Source organism: Muntiacus reevesi, chromosome 13, assembly GCF_963930625.1.
Source record: "Muntiacus reevesi chromosome 13, mMunRee1.1, whole genome shotgun sequence".
Taxonomy (NCBI): domain Eukaryota; kingdom Metazoa; phylum Chordata; class Mammalia; order Artiodactyla; family Cervidae; genus Muntiacus; species Muntiacus reevesi.
In genome coordinates, this window is record NC_089261.1 from 23,055,365 (window position 1) to 23,075,600 (window position 20,236).

Here is a 20,236-nt window from a genome sequence, read left to right on the forward strand (position 1 = left end):
GGGATGGGATGGAACAGAACAGAAAATTCTAACTGGGCTCTCTCACTGCTTTTCTTTTTTTAATACTTATGTTTATTTAGTTATTTATTTGGTTGTGCCAGGGCTTAGCTGTGGATATTAGATCTTCGATCTTCATTGCAGCATGCAGAACCTTTAGTTGTGGCATGTCGTATCTAGTTCCCTGTCCAGGGATCAAACCCAGGCCCCCTGCTTTGCAGACAATGAGTCTTAGCCCTTGGACCGCCAGGAAATCCTGTCATCACTGTTTTCTTACCTTGTTCGATTTTCCTTGTAAGCCCATCTTGCTATCTGATTTTGAGTATAATCTTGCTAGCATGGGAAAAGAGTGCAATTGTATGATGGTTTGAACATTCTTTGGCATTACCTTTTTTGGGAATTGGAGTGAAAACTAACCTTTTCCAGTCCTGTGGCCACTGCTGAGTTTTTCAAATTTGCTGGCATAGTGAGTGCAGCACTTTAAGAGCATCATCTTTTAGGATTTGAAATAGCTCAGCTGGAATCCCATCACCTCCACTAGCTTTGCTCATAGTAATGCTTCCTAAGGCCCACTTGACTTCACTCTCCAGGATGTATGGCTCTAGGTGAGTGACCACACCATCGTGGTTATCTGGATCATTAAGACCTTTACTGTACAGTTCTTCTGTTTATTCTTGACACCTCGTCTTAATCTCTTCCACTTCTGTTAGGTCCTTGCTTTTTCTGTCCTTTATTGTGCCCATCTTTGCACCAAGTGTTCCCTTGGTATCTCCAATTTTCTTGAAGAGATCTCTAGGTATTGCATTTATATCTATGTGTGTCAAGTTTGTCTGTCTCCTCCACTGGACAGTCAGCTCCATAAGAGTAGGGACTGTATTGTTTATCACTCTATCCTCAGCACCTAGGACAGTTCCTGGGTCTTCACTGACATTAAATACATATTTATCAAACGAATGAATGATTTATCCTTATTTTACAGATGAGGGGTCTGTGACAGAGAAAAGCTATGTCACACTACACTGGGACTCCAAGCTTGCTCTCTCCATCCTCCATTGAAAGGATGGGAGGGTGTATGAGCTGGAAACTTCAGGTACCCTTGGGTTTACCAATGGAGCATCTGAGCCTAGAGATGGAGAGTGACTTGTTCAGTGTCACGAGGGGAAGAGTTGGATGAGGAGCCAGGTTGCTGGCCTTCAGTCTGAGGCACCGAGCTGCTGCTTCCAGCTCCCTCACCCTGGACTTGAGCACTAACTGTCAAGCTAGTCTGAACTAATCCATACCTCCTGCTTAAGGACACATCACTGGTGGCTTGGGGCCAGCGTGGAGGCAGTGATGGGCCTGAAAGGGGCACCAGGGATCTTTTGGGATGGTGGAAGTATTCTATGTCTGAGTGTGGCAGTGGTTTCTTGGTGCACACACCACCCAACTCATCCAGCTGTGCCCTCCAAATGGATACTGTGCGTTGAACTTAAATTATACCTCGGTGAGGGTCATAAAAAAGTCCCAGTGTGTGTATTTGGGTCTTGTCTTTCCCAATCAGGTCCTCCTTCTGTGGGCTGTATGAAGAGGGTAACACACAATGTGAGGAGCCCTCTGCCCCCATTCAGAGGACCTCTGCCTTGTCACCAGCTGTGATCCCTGCAGGAGCTGCCTGTCCTGGGCCTTACTTTCCCCCTATATAATATAGGGACAAAACACTTAATGAACAGGGTATTCAGGGGAATCAATGGCTATCATCCTATGTAAAGTTCTTAAAAAAAAATGCATGATGCTAGTAAACACTCAATACATGATAGCTATTGGTTTTCTTTTTTTGTATTTCTTGGAGATATAAACCCTCAAGGTCAACTAAATATTTTTTGAATACCCACCGCTCCTCAGACATAATGCACTTGCTCAACTTGGTAATAAATACAAAATGTTTGATTTGACGACAATTGAATTGAAAGATGTTTTTTTTCTTTACATGCTTCCTTTTTGCCTATCTTCATATGGAATTCAGCATTTATTATGATTTGTGAGAAACATACTCTTTGATTATATAGCTTTCCCCCCATTACTCAGATCTTTTTATTCTTCAGTAATGCACAAACACACATAACATATATTTATAAAATTAGAATGAGTGTGTCCATATAATTTTAACTCCATCATTTTTCACTAAATATTATTTCCTGATTATATTTCCCTTTCCTTAAATTTTATTTAAATTTATTTTATGATTCCTGGTGTTTCATTTGTGTGCATTGTTATTTATTGAACTAGGCATTTCATACAGAATATTTTTATTTTCATTATAAACAGCACTGCAGAAGGCACCGTTTATTTTATTCAGCTTAAACAAACACCATTTACACTTCTTAAACTGCTCTTGCCAAGTTGTCGAGGAGGTAGACTGCAGCCATTACTCTTGACTGTGTGGCTTTTTTTCTAACTCATTTCTCCAGGTGGGGGGAGAGGTCAGGAGGGAAGCCTTATAAAGCCTCTATCGTGTAGACACAGATACGTCAACAGTGTGGCAGACTCAGAGGGAGGGTGCTGATACACAGACTCAATGCTTGCTTCTTTTCTAAATAGAAAACGAAGCCACTGGTGTATTTTACAAGATCCCCAAAGGAAAACTATTTACACTAGGAGGCCCCTGTTTGCCCCTATTACTCTGAAGTACTGTAACTGCAGACGTGTAATTTGACAGTAGAACAATGAACCTCTAGAGGCAGCCTTCCTACGATGACATTGACAAGTCATCTGGCCCATGCTCGCAGATTAACATGACACGAACCGTCGTTTTCAGTCTTTACATTCCCGTCCTCAGCTCTTCTTACTTTAGAATACACAGCATTTGGTGTTGCTTCAGGGCCTCAGAGAGCCCTGAAGGTATCTTTATGATGAGTGGTAGGAACCTGACTCTGATCTTTACCTTGCAGTGTCTGTCTCTCTGCTTCCCCAACACACATGCCTCTATGATGTGACATGACTCAGAGATCTCTCCATTTCAGTTCCTAGCCCAAAGGCCAAATTCATCCCTGGAAATCCACATTTATCAGATTTTTGACCTCAACTTCCTGAGCATTTGGACTAGGTTTCCTCTACCTGTCTGCCTCCTCTCATGATATCCTTAATGTGATAACCTGGTGTACACCACCTCGTCCCCCTTCTTATCCAGATTCAGGCTACTCATGGAGCAGAGGAATGAATGGGACCCAGAGGGAACTGGTGATATAGTCACATTGAACATCTAGTTATTGAACACTTTCTATATGTCATCTCTGTGCTAGAAGTAGAGACACTGTAGATGAGAAGAGACAGGTCCATGGCCTCAAGCAGGTTACTTTCAGGTGGAGAACAGAGATAAGAAACAAGTAAAAAGTAACCAGGAGCATTCAGAGAGTGATAAATATTGAAAAGCAGATTATAAAATGCAGCACAGAGCAATCCAGAGTAACTAACATAGTGTGGCACTCAGTTGCTCAGTCGTGTCCGACTCTTTGCGACCCCACGGGCTGTAACTTGCCGGGCTCCTCTGTTGTGGGATTTTTCAGGTAAGAACACTGGAGTGGGTTGCCATTTCCTTTCCCAGGGGATCTTCCTGACCCGGGGATCGAACCCACATCTCCTGTTGTGTCTCCTGCTTTCTCAGGTGGGTTCTTTACCACTGAGCCACCAAGGAAGCCCTGTTCTTATGAATGGCTGGACAGAAAAGAGGAACGTGTGTGTGTGTGATGGGGCAGGGGTGCTGGTGTGTGACTGGGTGGCCCAAGACAACCAGTTATATCTGCCTCAGACATGAATGACAAACAGATCTCAGTCATTCAGTCATGGGAAGATGGTGGCAAGGTGTTCAGTTGGGGATAAGCTCAGGAGAGCTCCAGGGAGAGAAGACCCATGACCCATGAGGGAAGAGCCTGTGCAGGGGCCGGGGAGAGGAGTGCAAAGGGAGCCTGGAGAAGTTGGCTTGTCCCTAGGTCTTGTAAGTAAGTACCATGACCCTAGGTCTTGTAAGCTGTAATCAAGATTTTGGACTTTGTCCTGTGTAGTGAGGGAAGTCTCTAGAGGGGACTGGCATGAGCAGGCAGAGGAAAGAGCACCTGGGCTGGTATCAGTAGTCCTGGGGGCTGGCTGGCATCGTTACACACATAGGTAAAACCCTGGGAAGTGATGTTCCCTTTCTCGACACTGGATTCAGTCTCCGTGCAATGAGGGTCATGATGCCCGCCACACGCAGTTATTGTGGATATTAACGCTTCCAGAGAAGAGGAAGAACCTCACAGGCAGTGAGTTCCTATACCCATAAGAGATCCCTACTGCAGTCGTTTCTCGTTAGTTACACTAGTTATGTCCTATAAAGTCCCTGCAAACACTGAATTAACAAATACTAAACCATTCCTTCTAGAGGAAACACACACACATACGTGCATCTCACATAGGTTATAATAATCCTGCAGATTCAGGAGAGTTGAGGTCTGTACTGGAGGGAGGTAGGTTGGGGAAAGTTCTAGCAATGGGTGAGGCCCACTTGAGCTGGGAGAAGGTGAGGGCAGAACCGTAACGCATTCATCACAGCGTTCTTGTCAGTGAGGAACCTTGTTCTCTTGAGATAGGTCTGCTACTGCCACTGAGTCCAGGGATGTTTAGGGGTCTTATCGCATGTCTCCCACTGCAGTGCTCTGGAGGGAAGGCAGAAGTTTCTCTAGAACAGATCTGCCACCCATGGAAGGGCAGTTGGCTCGGCATTGTGTCAGCCTCACAGGATTTTAAAATAAAAACACGGCTCTCCACTCGTTTGTCTGCTTTAGTTGAAAATCTTACTCTGGTTGCTCACTTTACAATCCTGGGCACAATAATACAGATTTATGTCCCTCAAACATGCCTTAAAAGACAGCTGATTTGCTTGGTTCATCATTTTTCTTCTCTCCTTTAGGAAGTAAAGCAGTCAAAGAGAGAGACAGGCAAAGTGGCTTCTTTTACACTTTGAAAAGTGATGGAAATGTCTTTTTCAACTCCCACTGGAATTTCAGGGGGAGAGACGCATTAGCTGCCACTTGCCACTGCCATCTGGGGGCAGAATTTTTGCTGCTCAGAGTAGTGGAGCCTGGAGGTCAGGGGACTCTGGAGGGCTAAGCTCTGACGGGGTGGGAAAGCACTCCCCGGATGAACTCAGCCTGGTGCGTAGTTACCCGTCGGTACCCCTATTCATCGCTTTGTAACCAGGCTTGTCAGGTTCGTGTCACTGGTTTCATCCCATCTTCCCATTACTGGCCTTGCTTAATTCTGCTTAAAGATTCCCAGAGATGTCGGTGACATGGTGAGATGGCAATGACAGGGGCCTGTGTCTGAGATTCTGATGTGAGGAGGTAAGCATCATTTTAGTTATTTTCTTCTCAGTCTTTGATTTCACCCTACAGTGAACCAAGCTCATCTTTTCCTTCTTGTGGAAGCAAATACACATTCATATCCTTTTTCTAGGGGGACAGGACAGGTGGTGATAATACCTCCCAAACAACATGGAGGTTTGTTCTTAGAGTTTGCACTTTGACACTGCTGGCATTGCTCTGGGCCGTTCACCTGGTCACATGGAGGAAGCAGTTGGATGTGTGCACCTGGGGTGGGAAGGGAGGCTGGGTCGCAGATACCAATTCAGGTGAGGAAGAGAAGGTCTTGAGTGAGTCTTCTTTTGTGACTTGGGAAACAGGCCTCTTGGTGGCACTCCAGATGAGCTGGGGACCACTGCCAGCAGGCCAGTATCCCAAAAAGTAGTGTGTGACCTTGAGCCAGTGACACATCATGTGGCTGGCCTCAGGTTCTTCATCTGTAAAAAGGAGGTTGCAGACCCCTGGCAGTTTTGTGATTCTGTGCTAAACTGATTGTTGCTTTTGTGTCTTCTGCCCATAAAGTGATCTCCTCCCGCTCCCCATCCAGATACGTAAAAGACATTCATTCTTCTGATGGTCTAGGAGAGAAAGCCATCAACGTTTTCCTTGCTTCTCTGGAAGATGTGAAGTGCCGCGGGGGCTTACATTGTCTGATACCTAAGCTGCGAATGCATCATGTTAAAAGGGTGCCTGCCCCGTGTGCTGAGTCAGAAGTCCATAGCAGAATGCCACATCCTCATCTCCATCCCGTAAAATTAATACAAAATGTAATGGGGCAAAAAGAATTGTATCCACATTACTGATGCATTTCATGAGTATATTTCTACAAGGGTCTTAATCTAGTGCAAAGCTCTCTTGGTTTTTTCAGAAAAAAAAAATCCCCTTTACGGCTCAAATGAAGTGTTGTTTTAGTAACATATGGATACCTTTTAAACATCTTCAGATACAGCGCAGTAGTGAAATATGCTGCACCTGGGGTTTGATTAGTGGTGGTTTGAGTACATAAAGGAGGTGAGGAAAAGGAAAAAAACACACAGAAAAGGCAACAAAGGTTATGGAACTCCATTAAATTATGTTTATGGTTTTACTTGTCAGTAGTTTGTAATACAGAATGGTTTTCCTGGAGTCTATTTATCAGTATTGTCACCAATTAGCGCCTACAAATTACCTTTTGTTCAAGCCACGTTCTCCTGGTTGTCTTGGGGCCTCATAGATCAGAGCTGTTGCAGTGCATGAACTTTTACTGTCAGGTCTCACATGAGCTTTTTCTGCTGCTGCATCTGGCGGCCCTGTCCCCTCCCCCAAGGTCTCCAACGGCTGTGATTCGATCTTTGTGAATGGGAAGGAGATGAAGAGCAAAGTGGACACGATCGTGAACTTCACCCACCAGCACTTCACCTCCCAGTTAGAGGTCACGGTCTGGGTGCCCAGACTCCCCCTGCAGGTTGAGATCTCGGACACGGAGCTGAGTCAGATCAAAGGATGGAGGATCCCAGTGGCCTCCAATCGAAGGTGAGGAACTCAGGGTGAGGGGGTGACCCTCAGAGGGGCTGTGGGTCTGAGGCTCCCAGGGCTTGGATCTGAGGCAAAACGTCCTCAGGGACCCAGGTCCAGCAAAACTGCATCTACAGTGGGTAGTAACGGGAACAGAGTTAAGACAGATCTGACTTGGGTCCTTATTCTGAAAGGAGAAAATTATAATAGGGATAATATAGTAAGTCCCCTACATACAAACACTTGTGTTGTGAACTTTCAAAGATGCCAGTGCTCATTCGCATAGTCCAGTCCCGTAAACTAGCTCACGTGTCTGGCATGCGTTGTCACACGGGCACATCTTCTACAGGTGGCTGTGCTTTTGTGTACTGTATAGGGTACAGTAGTACAGGGTCTTTGTTTCAAGCCCAGGATGTCCGGAAGTAAGCATAAAAGCAGTGGTGATGTAGCTGATATTGTTAAGGAGAACCAGCTGTTGTATAGTACTATTGTACTTTTCAAGGTCCTATGCTGTAAGATTAAAAATATTTTCTTTATTTTCTGTGTTTGTCTAAATGAATTATTTGCATGAAAAGTGTTATAAACCGATTACAGTAAGCTACTCTATAGCCCATTGTGTCAGTTTGGTACCTAGGCTAACATAGTTGAACTTACAAACGAACTTAAACAAATGCACTCTTGGAATGGAACTCATTCGTATATAGTGGGTTTACTGTCATATTATCTACCTCATAGAATAGTTGCTAGGATTCAATAAAATGATGCAGCACATAAGAAGCATACAGCACAAGGCCTGGCATTTAGGGAATAGCTCTATTCTCCATTGCCCTAGTGTTCTTTCCTGCATTATCCATTCTCAGTTTTCTGCTTGTAAATGTCAACCATCCTTGGTGGAGCACAGTGCAGTGGCTAAGCTGTGAACTCTGGAATAAGGCCACTAAATTTTCACCCTGGCTTTTCCACCTTTGGAGTTTCTCTGGTGGCTCAGATGGTAAAGAATCCACCTGTAATGTGGAGGACTTGAGCTCAGTCCCTAGGTTGGGAAGATCTCCTGGAGAAGGGAATGGCTACCCACTTCAGTATTCTTGCCTGGAGAGTTCCATGGACAGAGGAGCCTGACAGGCTACAGCCCATGGGGTTGCAAAGAGTCAGACACAACGGAGCAACCTTTCACTTTCCCATGTATAGCTGTGAGACCTTGGACAAGTTACTTAACTTCTCTCTTCCTGTTTCTTCATCTGCAAGTTGGAGATGACAATAGAGTGACTGAATAGAGTTGTTCCAAGAATTCAGTGAAATGATACACCCTGCAGCAGTCAGAATTCTGAAAATAGCATTTATTCACTTTTCAGGAGCATGTAAGGCAGGACCCAGCACATAGTCTAACTCAGGGCATGTGAGTCTCTGCCCCTCTCTCCCCTGATACAAGACCCTGTCCACCGAGGGCCCCACAGACCAGTCAGCAGCTACCAAACCAGGTCCTCCCGTAAGGGACGCTTGACAGCTTCATCTCAAGGGGAAGTTTATGGAATGACCAAGTCAGAGAGGGTTTCTCAGGGCAGGTCATGGGCAGGCAATTGGAGGAGAACTTGTGTCAGGACAGGGGGAAGGGCTGGGGGTGCTGAGGAAGGAGGAGAAGTCAGGATGCAGGTGTCAGATGTGTTTCAGTTGTTTTAGCAGCTCTGCAGGTCGGCAGTCACTTAGGTCAGGTGGGTGGGAGATAGGAGACATACTCTGGTCACTTTAGGGCTCTGAGCTCAGAGAAAGCTGGTTCTGCGAGATCAAAGGGCTCTTATCCAGGTGACAGTTCACAGGGGCCCACCTTGGGTGTCATCACACCTGGCTTACAGCTCACACTCACCTGCAGGATGTCAGGGGCATCATTCTCATCTCCACCCACAAGGGAGGTGCCCAGGCCTGGGTAGGGGTTGACCAATCACTCAAGGCCAACAGGGAGGAGTGGCCACTGGCTGCACAGGGCTCTTATGATCCCAGACCTCACGTTCCCTCCTGCAGCCCACCTTCTGCATCATCCCAGCACAGGGGGTCATGAGGAAATTGCAGATTTCCAGGACATAGGACAAAGGTGCCATCTCTGCCTGGGTAGTGCTGGTCCCCCCAGTGCTGGGCGGGGGAGGCGGGGCTGTGCTGGGCTTCTGTGTTCCAAGCCTGTGGCAGCACACGTGACGCTCAGTGACCACCGCACAGGTAGGGTCCAGGGAATGAAAGAAGCAGTAGACGGTGGGTGACCGCTGGTGGGCAACCCTGGCAGGAAGAAAATCCAGGTCACACCAAGCATCACAGTCATGGGGAACCTGGACAAGGAGGTAGAGGAGACCCTTCTTCACCAGGATGACGTTGGCTCTGCTGTGTGTGTGTGTCCCAGGCCTACCCGAGACAGTGAAGACGAGGAGGATGAGGAGAAGAAGGGGAGAGGGTGCTCCCTGCAATACCAGCACGCCCTCGTGCGCGTCCTCACCCAGTTCGTGGCCGAGTCCCCCGACTCGGGCCAGCTTAGCTACATGCTGGGCCCTGACTGGCAGTTTGACATCACCGACCTCGTGATGGATTTCATGAAGGTGGAAGAGCCGAGAATCGCTCAGATACAGGATGGCAGAACCCTGGTGGGCCGGGAGCCGGGCATCACCACTGTGCAGGTACAGGCACCCAGCCCTTGCCACCTCCTGCAGCCCTGGTCTGTGTTGATAAATGTCCAGGCGGATGCTGGAGGACAGCGTGTGTGTGCATGCATCAAAGATTTATGGGCAGTGATAGAGGGTTTGTCAATTCTAACAGTTCAAACTCAAATTAAATTTTGTTTTACTTTTTTTTTTTTTAAAGAGACTTCCCAGATAGTCCAGTGGTTAAGAATCCACCTTGCAATTCAAGAAACATGGATTCGATCCCTGGTCAGGGAACTGGAATTCCAGTAAAATTGGAGCAACTAAGCCTGTGGGCTCCAGAGTCTGCTAGCCACAACTAGAGAGTCTGTGTACCCCAACGAAAGATCCCACGTGATGCAACTAAGACCCCATGCTACTAACTAAATAAATGAATACTTTTATAGTAGACAATAGAATTCAAAAAAATTCATAGAACAATTGAAAAATATAAAGTAATGATAATAAAATTATATTGTATTTTCCCCAAAGAAGGTCAAAGTCATTTTAAATCTTATTGTCTAGAGTAGCAAATAAAAACCTCGAAGAATAATCAAAGAAAAATGTTTGCCTTTTAGAGAGTTGAGAAAAAATATCTCATTTCTTTTACCAAAGTAAATTTAACACACAGTCTAAGCAATCTTTCCCCTAATGTGACCCTTTACTTTTTATGTGTCACTAACAGAAGACAGTAGAACCTGTGAAAGCTAGTTTTATTTTTCTCAACTTGAGCATTAACCATTTAGCTATGTTTTACCGTAAACAGCGGACCAAAAAAAAATTAAAAACGTATTGCACTAAAAATAATAAAAACCACTATAGTAACAGTATAACTATAGTAACAGTAAAACTGTTTTCTAGCCAGTGGACAGGATCATTCTGCAGAAAGAATGCAGCATATTTTTTAATAACAAATTTAAAAATTACTGCTCATAGTTCAAGTCAGATTTTTAGGTGTTGGTCAAGTCAATTTTTGACAAAACTGGATTCAGTGTTACATTCTGCATCACTCTTCTGTTGCTGTGTAACAGATCAATCAAACAGCTCCCGGCATGAAGTTCTGAACGTTGGGAGTCCAGGTGAGCTTGGGATACCAAGTTCAGGGTACCACAAGGCTGCAATCAAAGTATGGGTCAGGCTGGGCTTATGTGGGGCTTTGAAGAAGTGTTTGCTTCCTGGCTCAGGTTGCTGGAAGAATGCACTTCCTCGTGGTGCAGGACTGAGGACTCTGTTTCCTTGTGGATGATCAGCCAGAGGTCATTCTCTGCTCCTAGAGTTCCCTCCATTGCTCCTCACGGAGCAGATCCACCACCAGATTCTCACTCTTTGAATCTGACTTTCTCTTCTACCAGTCAGGGAGAAAGCACTCTGATTTTAAGGGCTCGTGTGATTCCATGAGACCCACCTGACTAACCCAGTGTGGTCTCCCTATTTTAAGGTCAACTGTGCCATATCCTATAACATAATTGGGAGGCTGATTTCTCATCATATGCACAGGTTTAAGAGATTAGACAGAACCTTTTTGGGGGGACAGGTCTAGAAATTCTGCCCACTAGATATGCATCTTTATTTGACACTTCCCTGGTAGCTCAGATGGTAAAGTGTCTGCCTACAGTGTGGGAGACCCGGGTTCAATCCCTGGGTCAGGAGGATCTCCTGGAGAAGGAAATGGCAACCCACTCCAGTATTCTTACCTGGGAAATCCCATGGATGGAGGAGCCTGGTAGGCTACAGTCCCTGGGGTCACAAAGAGTCGGACGCGACTGAGCAACTTCACTTTCTTTCTTTCTTTCCTGATTGCAAGGGCTTCCCTGGTGGCTCAGTGGTAAAGAATCTGCCTGCCAGTGCAGGAGACTAGGGTTCAATCCCTGGCTTGGGAAGATCCCCTGGAGAAGGAAATGGCAACCCACTCCAGTATTCTTACCTGGGAAATCCCATGGACAGAGGAACCTGGCAGGCTACAGTCCATAGGGTCACAAGAGTTGGACACAACTCAGTGTCTAAACCACCACCACTACCTGCTTGCAAGCTAGACAGTAAATTAAGAAAAATGGCTTAGGAGAGTAAAATTCTCTTTCCCACCTTGCTCACCTGGTTTATCCAGGGATGACACGGCAGCCCACAAAACGGTGATGAGTGGTCCATGAGTACGTGTGTCAGTCACCCAGTCGTGGCTGACTCTTTGGGACCCCATGGACTGTAGCCCACCAAGCTCCTCTGCCCATGGGATTCTCCAGGCAAGAATACTGGAGTGGGTTGCCATTCCCTTCTCCAGGGTTGAGTGGTCCATAGTGAACATCTAATACTCACTGGAAGGAGTAGGAGTAGGAAGAGATGGCTGAGCACCAACCTTTCAAAGAGCTTTTACTGCAATTCTTCCGTTTTCACAACTATGTATTATTTGTTGGAAAAATGTCAGTCTTTGGTGCCCAGTACCAAGGTAGGCAATTTTTAGTTATTGCCTCTAAATTAAATCAAGCTTAAAAAAATACAGTACTGTTATCATGATATGAATCAAAGGAAAGAAAATGGGCCAAGATGATATTTGTACTTAAAACTCCTTCACTTGGAGAGCGTAATTGAACAGGATCATGACTTAGCACACACACAATTTACATACACAATTTCGCTACATACACTCGTGTCACAGGAAACTAGGAGAACATTTTGGTGGGAACACCAGTTTAGGAGTTTTGAATGGTGTGAGGAGCAGACACTGAGGTTTCTCACTGACTCTGCAGGTCCTGTCGCCTCTCTCTGACTCCATCCTGGCTGAAAAGACCGTGACCGTCCTGGATGACCGGGTCACTATTGCAGACCTGGGTGTGCAACTGGTGGCTGGCTTGTCTCTCTCCCTGCAGCCTCACAGGTTGGACAAAAGAGCCATCGTCTCAACAGCAGCTGCGCAGGATGTTCTTCAAGCCCCACAGCAGGTAAGATTCCAGAGTCCTTTTGTCAGTGGACAGTTGGGACCTCTTCTTTCTCTGTCACATCTTGTAAAGGAGATAAATAGAGCTCTCATAACTGGAACTGGTGATTCTTGAAGCTTCTACCTATTTCTTATCCAGTCTGTCCTGTCTCTGAGAAAAGTACTCAATGGGTTAGACACATTTTTCTCATATGTTCTTCTTGCTTTAGAGCAGCCTTACCTGTTTTAGACACAGTCTGCTGCTAGACCATGACCAAAGGCTCCCATATTTTTACTTTTGCCCAAGCAGGTGCCTGTTGACACTTGGAAATTTCATTTCAGCCACTTGAAGAAGCATGGCTAATAGGCATCCAATCGCCACTGTTAACAATGATTGCCAACTCTCAAACTCTCCCCCTCTTTAAACTTTGACATGTCATTGATAAAGATGCCAGGGCACTGTGCCTTTCAAGCAAACCAGCCTTATGATGCATCCTTCCATAAGCATGTCCAACCAGTGCATGTTTTGCTTCGTCAGCATTGACTTCCTAATAAGGAGAGTTCAAAGCAATATTCTCTTGAGCAGGCGCCTGATTAGTTGCACCTGAATTTGATTCAGATAAACTGTTTGATCTTTCAGAATGTTTTTAGAAGGGTCAAAGTCAAATTCTGTTGTTTGGCATGTGGCAAATTACAGTAAGTCCCTTACAGATGAACCAGTTCCATTCTGAGAGTGTGTTCATAAGTCCAGTTTGTTCCTAAGTTTAACAAAATTAGCCTAGGTACCCAACTAACACAATTGGCTATATAGTACTGTAAGGCAGTCATTTTATAATACTTTTCACACAAATAATACATAAAAACAAACAAAAAGTAAAGAAAACATTTTTAATCGTACTGTACAGGACCAGCTACATCACTGCCGCTGCTTTCACACTTGCTTTCAGACACCCTGGACTTGAAATAAAGACGCCGTCCCGCTGTGCTCTATACAGCACCGCACCGTGAAGGCCACAAGAGCACACCCGCTTGTGCAGGATGCATGCACACGACAATACATGCCAGATACAGGGACTGACTTGGGTGACTGGACGTGCGAACACACGTTTGCATCTTTGAAAGCTCGCAACTCGAAAGTTCATCTGTAGGGGACTTATTGTAAAATACACTTTAACACATTTGCTAAAGCATATTGTCTATTTCTTACATTAGTAGGGCTGTGGCTTATGGCTCGTGCCAGTTCAAGGCAAGTCAAGAGCTATTCACAATGATAAAGCATAGAAATTAATTCTCAGTTTGTATGTTTAAATAATATTACACAGAAAATCATATTTACATTTGCAAGTTTTGAAGGAACCTGATTATAACATAATGCTTTGGTTTCATTTCTCTTAGGAAGCCATCGTCAGTTCTTGGATTTTGTTCAGCGATGGTTCAGTGACACCTTTAGACATTTACGATCCCAAGGATTTTTCAGTTACTGTCTCATCTTTGGATGAAATGGTGGTGTCTGTCCAGGCAAGCCTTCAGTCCAGATGGCCGGTTGTGGTTGCAGAGGGGGAAGGGCAAGGGCCCTTGATTAAATTGGAAATGATGATCAGTGAGCCCTGTCAGAAGACCAAGAGGAAGAGCGTTCTTGCCGTGGGGAAAGGGAATGTCAAGGTCAAATTTGAGCCCAGTGTTGATGAGCACCAAGGAGGCACCAATGATATTGAGGGCATAAACCGGGAATATAAAGACCACCTCAGTAACACCATAGATCGTGAGGGAAACCAGGAGAGAGCAGTTCAGGAGTGGTTCCAACATGGCGCCTCTGTGGGCCATGAGGAAAGTACCAACAAAAGCACAACCCCACAGTCTCCCATGGAAGGAAAAGGTAAAAAGATGCTCAAGAGCGGTGGTCCAGATGCCTTCACAAGCTTCCCCACTCAAGGGAAGTCACCGGAACCCCATAATCCTAGTGACCTCACAGTGACCTCCAGGGGGCTCACCGACTTGGAGATCGGCATGTACGCCTTGCTCTGCGTCTTCTGCCTGGCCATCTTGGTTTTCTTGATCAACTGTGTGGCTTTTGCTTGGAAATACAGACACAAAAGATTCGCCGTGAGCGAGCAAGGCAACATCCCCCATTCCCATGACTGGGTCTGGCTGGGGAACGACGTGGAGCTTCTAGAGAACCCAGTGGACGTGACCCTCCCGTCGGAGGAGTGCACCACCATGATTGACAGGGGGCTGCAGTTTGAGGAGAGGAACTTCCTTCTGAATGGTGGTTCCCAGAAGACTTTCCATAGTCAGCTGCTCAGACCTTCTGACTATGTCTATGAGAAAGACATGAAAAACGACCCTCTGAGTTCCACAGGCCCCAAGAGGAAGAGGGTCAAGTTTACTTCCTACACCACCATCCTCCCAGAGGACGGCGGCCCCTACACCAACTCCATCCTGTTTGACAGTGATGACAACATCCAGTGGGTCTGCCCAGATATGGGGCTGGGGGAGTCCCAGGGCTTCAGAGACTACATGGAGAGGCTGCAGGACCAGATGTGAGCTCCTTTCTCATGTTTGTATTCACCTTTATGCCTTCTGTTTTTTGAATGGTGGAGCCGTGAGTCTGATCAGCAATAGGGGATGATTTAACAGAGCTTCATTTGTGGCGGTCTGGCGGGATCCCTTTCTAAGCAGGTATCAGAGAGAGCAAAGGCAGCTGGGTTTGAAGCTAGACAATGTCTCTGAATCGGCCACGTGTGGGTCCTAGAAAAATTCTAAGACAATGATTTTATCTGCTGCCTGGTACTAGCTCAGTTCCAGTAGAATAAACCTGACCCCACAGACATTGTTAATCATCTCGTGGCAAAACAGCCGTGCAGAATTAGAAAAGACTTGGGTTTGATTTTTCTACTCCTAGACCTTTTAAAGCACAGTGGACATTTCTTGCCCTTGGCCTGAGATTGGACATACCTGAAAGATGCTGAATGTAGCCGCCCATATTTGTTACGAGCATTGCTCATTATTTTTATATATCTTTGCACTCGCCCCTGGTTCCTTTGACCTCTGCAATTCTTTTTGAAACATGAAGACAAGAGATTTCGTTCTTTTCTCTGAGACCTGTTTGATTTGCATATGAGTTTTAGTCCCCATGATTTGCCGCGTTCTGTTATTTCCTAGGTGTCTGTGCGGGAGTTCAGGGTCTTTCCAGTTTTCCACACTTGATCACTTGGGGCAATAGCTAAGAGGCTAATCCTCATGCTGTCTTTCCTTTTTTGTGATTGAACTTTGTTGTCTCAGATAGGGACATGGGATTTTACTTAAAATGTTAATGTACTGTGAGGGGGGCCATCTTCTTTACAGTTTTCTACATGATGCTTAAAAACTTTGGAGAAAAATTATGAACTGTGAACCTTTTATCTTCTGCTTGCAGGAGTCATGAGGACCTCCTTCTTGGAGTGCATTCCGAGGGCAAAGCAGTCCTCAAAATAGTTGTATTGATACTAATGCTTTGTGGTCAACACCGTTTGTTATCCAAACTGAAATCAAGGTCTAGAAATGATACGTACAGAAAGGAAATTGCATAGAAGGTACCTTCAGACCAAACTTTTCTTTTACCAGAACAAAACTTTATTAGAACAGTAAGTGGAATGATGTTTCAACTTAGTAACACATAGAAATCTACCCATTCAACGATTTCCGCCCCACCACCAAAAAAGCTCATATATAAACACACACACACACATATATATATCCCCAGTCATGACTCTGGCAGAGGTAAAACGTATACAGGGTGTACATTAATCAAGAAAAGCAGTGGTTTTTTTCCCTCCCCAAAATTCATAAAATAAATGACTATTCCGGAAGCTTGAGAAGCAATTGTGATGAAAAACTATAGGATTGGGAAATTAAAATGGCAAGCGAGATAGAAATTTTGCATGATTCCTGCATAATTTTTAAATAAATAATGTTTTTCAAAGAACAGCATGCCTGGTCTCAAGCAAAGCAAGAAGTTCAGATTAGGAAACAATGGCAACATTCTATTAGGATGTGATAGCTGGAAAAACAGACACTGGATAAGTATACCTCATTCCAAGCTTTCTTGAACCATTGCATCTCAGAGAAGTAGAATTTTAATGACCCAAAATGGCCAGGACCCGCAGGAGGTGTTTGAGACTGTTCCTTGACTCTCGATGGCTGATGACTGGGCTGTTCACAAGGGTGTGATTCAGTGGTTCTCTTATAGGGTTCCATGGACGGGAACATGACAACCAGCCTCCTCCAGCTGTGACGTGGCAGACATAGCATTCTCCCTGTGTCTCTTACCCACAGGACTACAGTACATTTATAAACCATGCCTGAGTTACCAGTGATGCACTGCCTGACCTCCAGGGGCTGGTGTTCAGTTGCTCTTGTGTTTAAAGTGGGGGTTAGGAACTGAAGCTGGTAAGGTTGCCCAAATCTTCCAGTTTGATTGGGAAATCAAGTCAGGAGACCCAGGTATTGGCTTCCAAAGGAGTTTTCAAAGAGATGGCCGACACTTTGTAGGAAGAGCTGCCCTGGTAGCCAAAGGAAGCTGCTTCTGCTTTTCAAAGGACTTGGTGGGGAGGTTGCTCAAAGCCAACTGTGTAGGGCTGGAGAGAAATTCATGGAATTAGAATTCCATGCTATAGAAACAGAGCTGTCCATATGAGTCCGGCTCCGCCTATAAGATAGTGTCAATTTTCTTTCCCTTTGACAGTCTAGACATAATAGGGGTTTTGTCTAAAACTGAGGAACCTCAACTGATACAGGTAGTGTCTCACACACACAGCAGGCTGCCTCCCACTGGTAAAATGAGTTTCCATGGGAAGAATTCAGGAGAAGAGGAGCCTACCATTGTCATGAGGAGCCTTATCCAGGAGCATACAAGTTAGGCCACCTTCTATGACCTGAGTGCTTGATATGATGCGGAGAACGCACTGGGGAGAATTAGAAGGAACCTTTGGTTTATAGCTCAGTTGGTAAAGAATCTGCCTATAATGAGGGAGACCTCGGTTTGATCCCTGGGTTGGGAAGATCCCCTGGAGAAATGAAAGGATATACATTCCAGTGTTCTGGCTTGGAGAATTCCAGTCCACGGGGTCGCAGAGTCGAACTCGACTGAGCGACTTTCACTTTCCCTTGGTTTCTCAACGGGGCTGGGAGCTGACCGTGGTCCTGAAGTTGCCTCCTGTGGGTAAGCTGGCGTCCCCCAGAGTGATGCAGGCTTCATAAAGCACCTGTGCTGGCTTATGTTGAGATTCAGTCAGCTCAAAACAAACATCAAATGGAAGGTTTCAGGGGAAGGGTCCCTTTTACCACACAACACACACTTCCTTATATTCACACATACATACTTATACCCATGTGTGTGTGTCTGAATAATGAAGAGCCAGAAATTCAGTTATTTGAGGGAATCAACACTGTCAGTTGTTCTCAGATTGGGCATGGACAACTACTCAGCTGAACAGAATTTCACTGAAGCTCTTTCTGCTCTAAATACTTCCTACTGACTAGAATCCATGTGTTATATCTGCTTGGTTTCCAACCTGGTTAATTTAAAACGATTAGGAGCTATGCTTCCAAAATATTTAAACTAGAACGGGGGAGATGATGTAAATTATTAAGCTTTGAAATACGGTTCTGGGGGGGGGAGGGGATGGGGCGGGAAGGCATGCATTTGCCTGGATTTTCCAGGTTTTTATGGCTGAGATATGCAAAGCATTGGTGTCAATAACCTGAAATAAATGAGATAGATAGAATCCCTTTCTCTCCCTTAAAAATGGGATGCTCAGGCTCCCCCTGAGGCAGACACCAGCAGCCTCTAATGGGGACGGCAGGCTATGAGCTCCGTGAATCACATGAGGGGCAATTCAGATGCCATGTGAGGACCAGGTGACCTACAACCATGCAGGATGTGAAACTACTGTCTCCAGGCCAGCGCACAGCTATCAAGGAGCAACTGCCACACAACATTACTGGAGTTTAAACCTGCAGTGTTACATTTGAGAGAAAACAAAAAGAAAAGACACTGGAAGTTTTCCCCGGAAACTTTCCCCAAAGAACACGCAAGGTACTGACCTCAGAATACTCCGTGTGAGCCCAGAGAGGATCAGTGACCCCTGGGGGTTTCCTGTTGCACACTGGCCAGGCTGCATTCCCAGGCTGTAATCATGCTTAGACTGTAGGTAGAGAGTTTTTTATTTATCAAAAATTAATGCAGGGAAAAAAATGGATTAACTTTTGTCCCATTGCCACTTCCGTGGAAGAAGTATTTTGTACCAGGGTAATTTTAAGTTTTAGGAATTGTGCATGTTGATCAGCTTTCTCGTCTCACTCTTTTAGAAAAATGTCTTCCCAATGTTGGGACGTTGGGACCACAGTAAAGTCTCTGTCAGGGAAGATCACTCATTCCAACTCCACTGACCACAGAGGGTGGTTCCGTCTGAATCCTTCCTTCATCACCTTTCTACTCTCATCAACTCAAAAAAAGCCTCAGATCTCCATTCTAGTCTCTGCAAATGACAAGATAGGTGGTCTATAAACCCAGCAACCATCTTCTCCCTCAAAATTGTATTATGTGTAATGTATCACGTGTCACCTGTTATGTAAAGGAACAGTATGGGTGGTGGGAAAGTTATGCTCAAATATGGGTAGCAGATATTTTTGTATGTAATATAGGCAATATACTGAAACACTGAAAGGTGTGTTGGAATAAATACCTTTTCAAATAAAAGCATGCAAAGCTGTAGCTTTTAAATGTACAGACATCCCACTCAGAAATATCTAAACTGATGGTGGGAAACATCAGAACCTGACATCGCGAAATGCACTGAATTCGAGATGCAGCCTTTAGAGGGCATGGCTTTTGTTGGGACTGTGGATGGAATCTGCCAGAACATTTTGATCTTACTCTTCCTTACTTTTGGATTTCTTTTTCCTTTTTTCTTTCTTTTTTTCCCCAGAACTATTTCAGAAATAAAGTGACTTTGTTTTTCAGCATAAAGGTATATTCTAACCACAGGGTAACTCATCCTTTTTAACATGAAAATAAACATTTAAACATTCTCCAGTGGTTGCATTATTTTATCCACATTTTTCTCTTTTAATTGCAGCAGCTGTATGATTTGACTATATGTATTTTTCTTTTTAGCCAGAGATTTTAATACCTCTGATGCAGCAATAAATGGAAACCTAAAGAAAATGTTTCTTGAAAGTTGCCAGAAAGTTGCCAATAGGGGGACACCTCTTCTCGGATGTCTCAGAAGGAGGACTCCTGTTTCTCAGGTCCCTGTCCAGTGTCAAACCGTGTCGGATTTGGTGCTGACAGGCAGTGCATCGGTCCCTGCTGTCTTCCTCCTTTTGGTCTTTATGTGTCTATGACTCACTTTTGTGTCCATATTTGGGGCTGGGGCTTGGGGTGCTGAGGGCCTAGAACTGGCAGAGCTCTGGACCCATACGAAAAACACAAGAGAGTCGGGGATTCTTCCTGGAAGGTTGATGGTGTCTCAGCTGAAAGGTTGATGGGCTCATTGCCAAGTCCCTATGGCTGTCTGTGGTGAGTGTACCCATTCTGACAATGCCAGCATCGTCTGTGGCATTTTGGCAAATGTCACTCCTCGTTATCAGGATGAAAATGGGTGTCTCTATGGCAGTAACTTGACATGTCCTAATAAATGCCCCACCCCAAGCATGATCTTTCACTGGGCCCTACAGACATCATTAGAGGAATGAAGCATCAACCTGGGAATTGGAAATCAATTAGGAAATTGATTTGGAATCAAATTGATTGGAAATCAATC

The 20,236-nt window shown here is 45.1% G+C and overlaps 1 protein-coding gene across 3 annotated transcripts in view; it reads left to right on the forward strand.

Moving 5' to 3' along the window:
- TMEM132B (transmembrane protein 132B) overlaps positions 1 to 18,069 on the forward strand; it is a 377,290-nt gene extending 359,221 nt beyond the window's left edge. For all 3 annotated transcript variants that reach the window (XM_065904184.1, XM_065904182.1, XM_065904183.1), the window contains exons 6-9: positions 6,676 to 6,881; positions 9,250 to 9,520; positions 12,265 to 12,456; positions 13,827 to 18,069. In XM_065904184.1, the coding sequence (XP_065760256.1) occupies positions 6,676 to 6,881; positions 9,250 to 9,520; positions 12,265 to 12,456; positions 13,827 to 14,975 (1,818 nt within the window). In that variant the 3' untranslated portion in view covers positions 14,976 to 18,069. The remainder of the gene's footprint in view (positions 1 to 6,675; positions 6,882 to 9,249; positions 9,521 to 12,264; positions 12,457 to 13,826) is intronic.
- Positions 18,070 to 20,236: the final 2,167 nt, after the last annotated feature.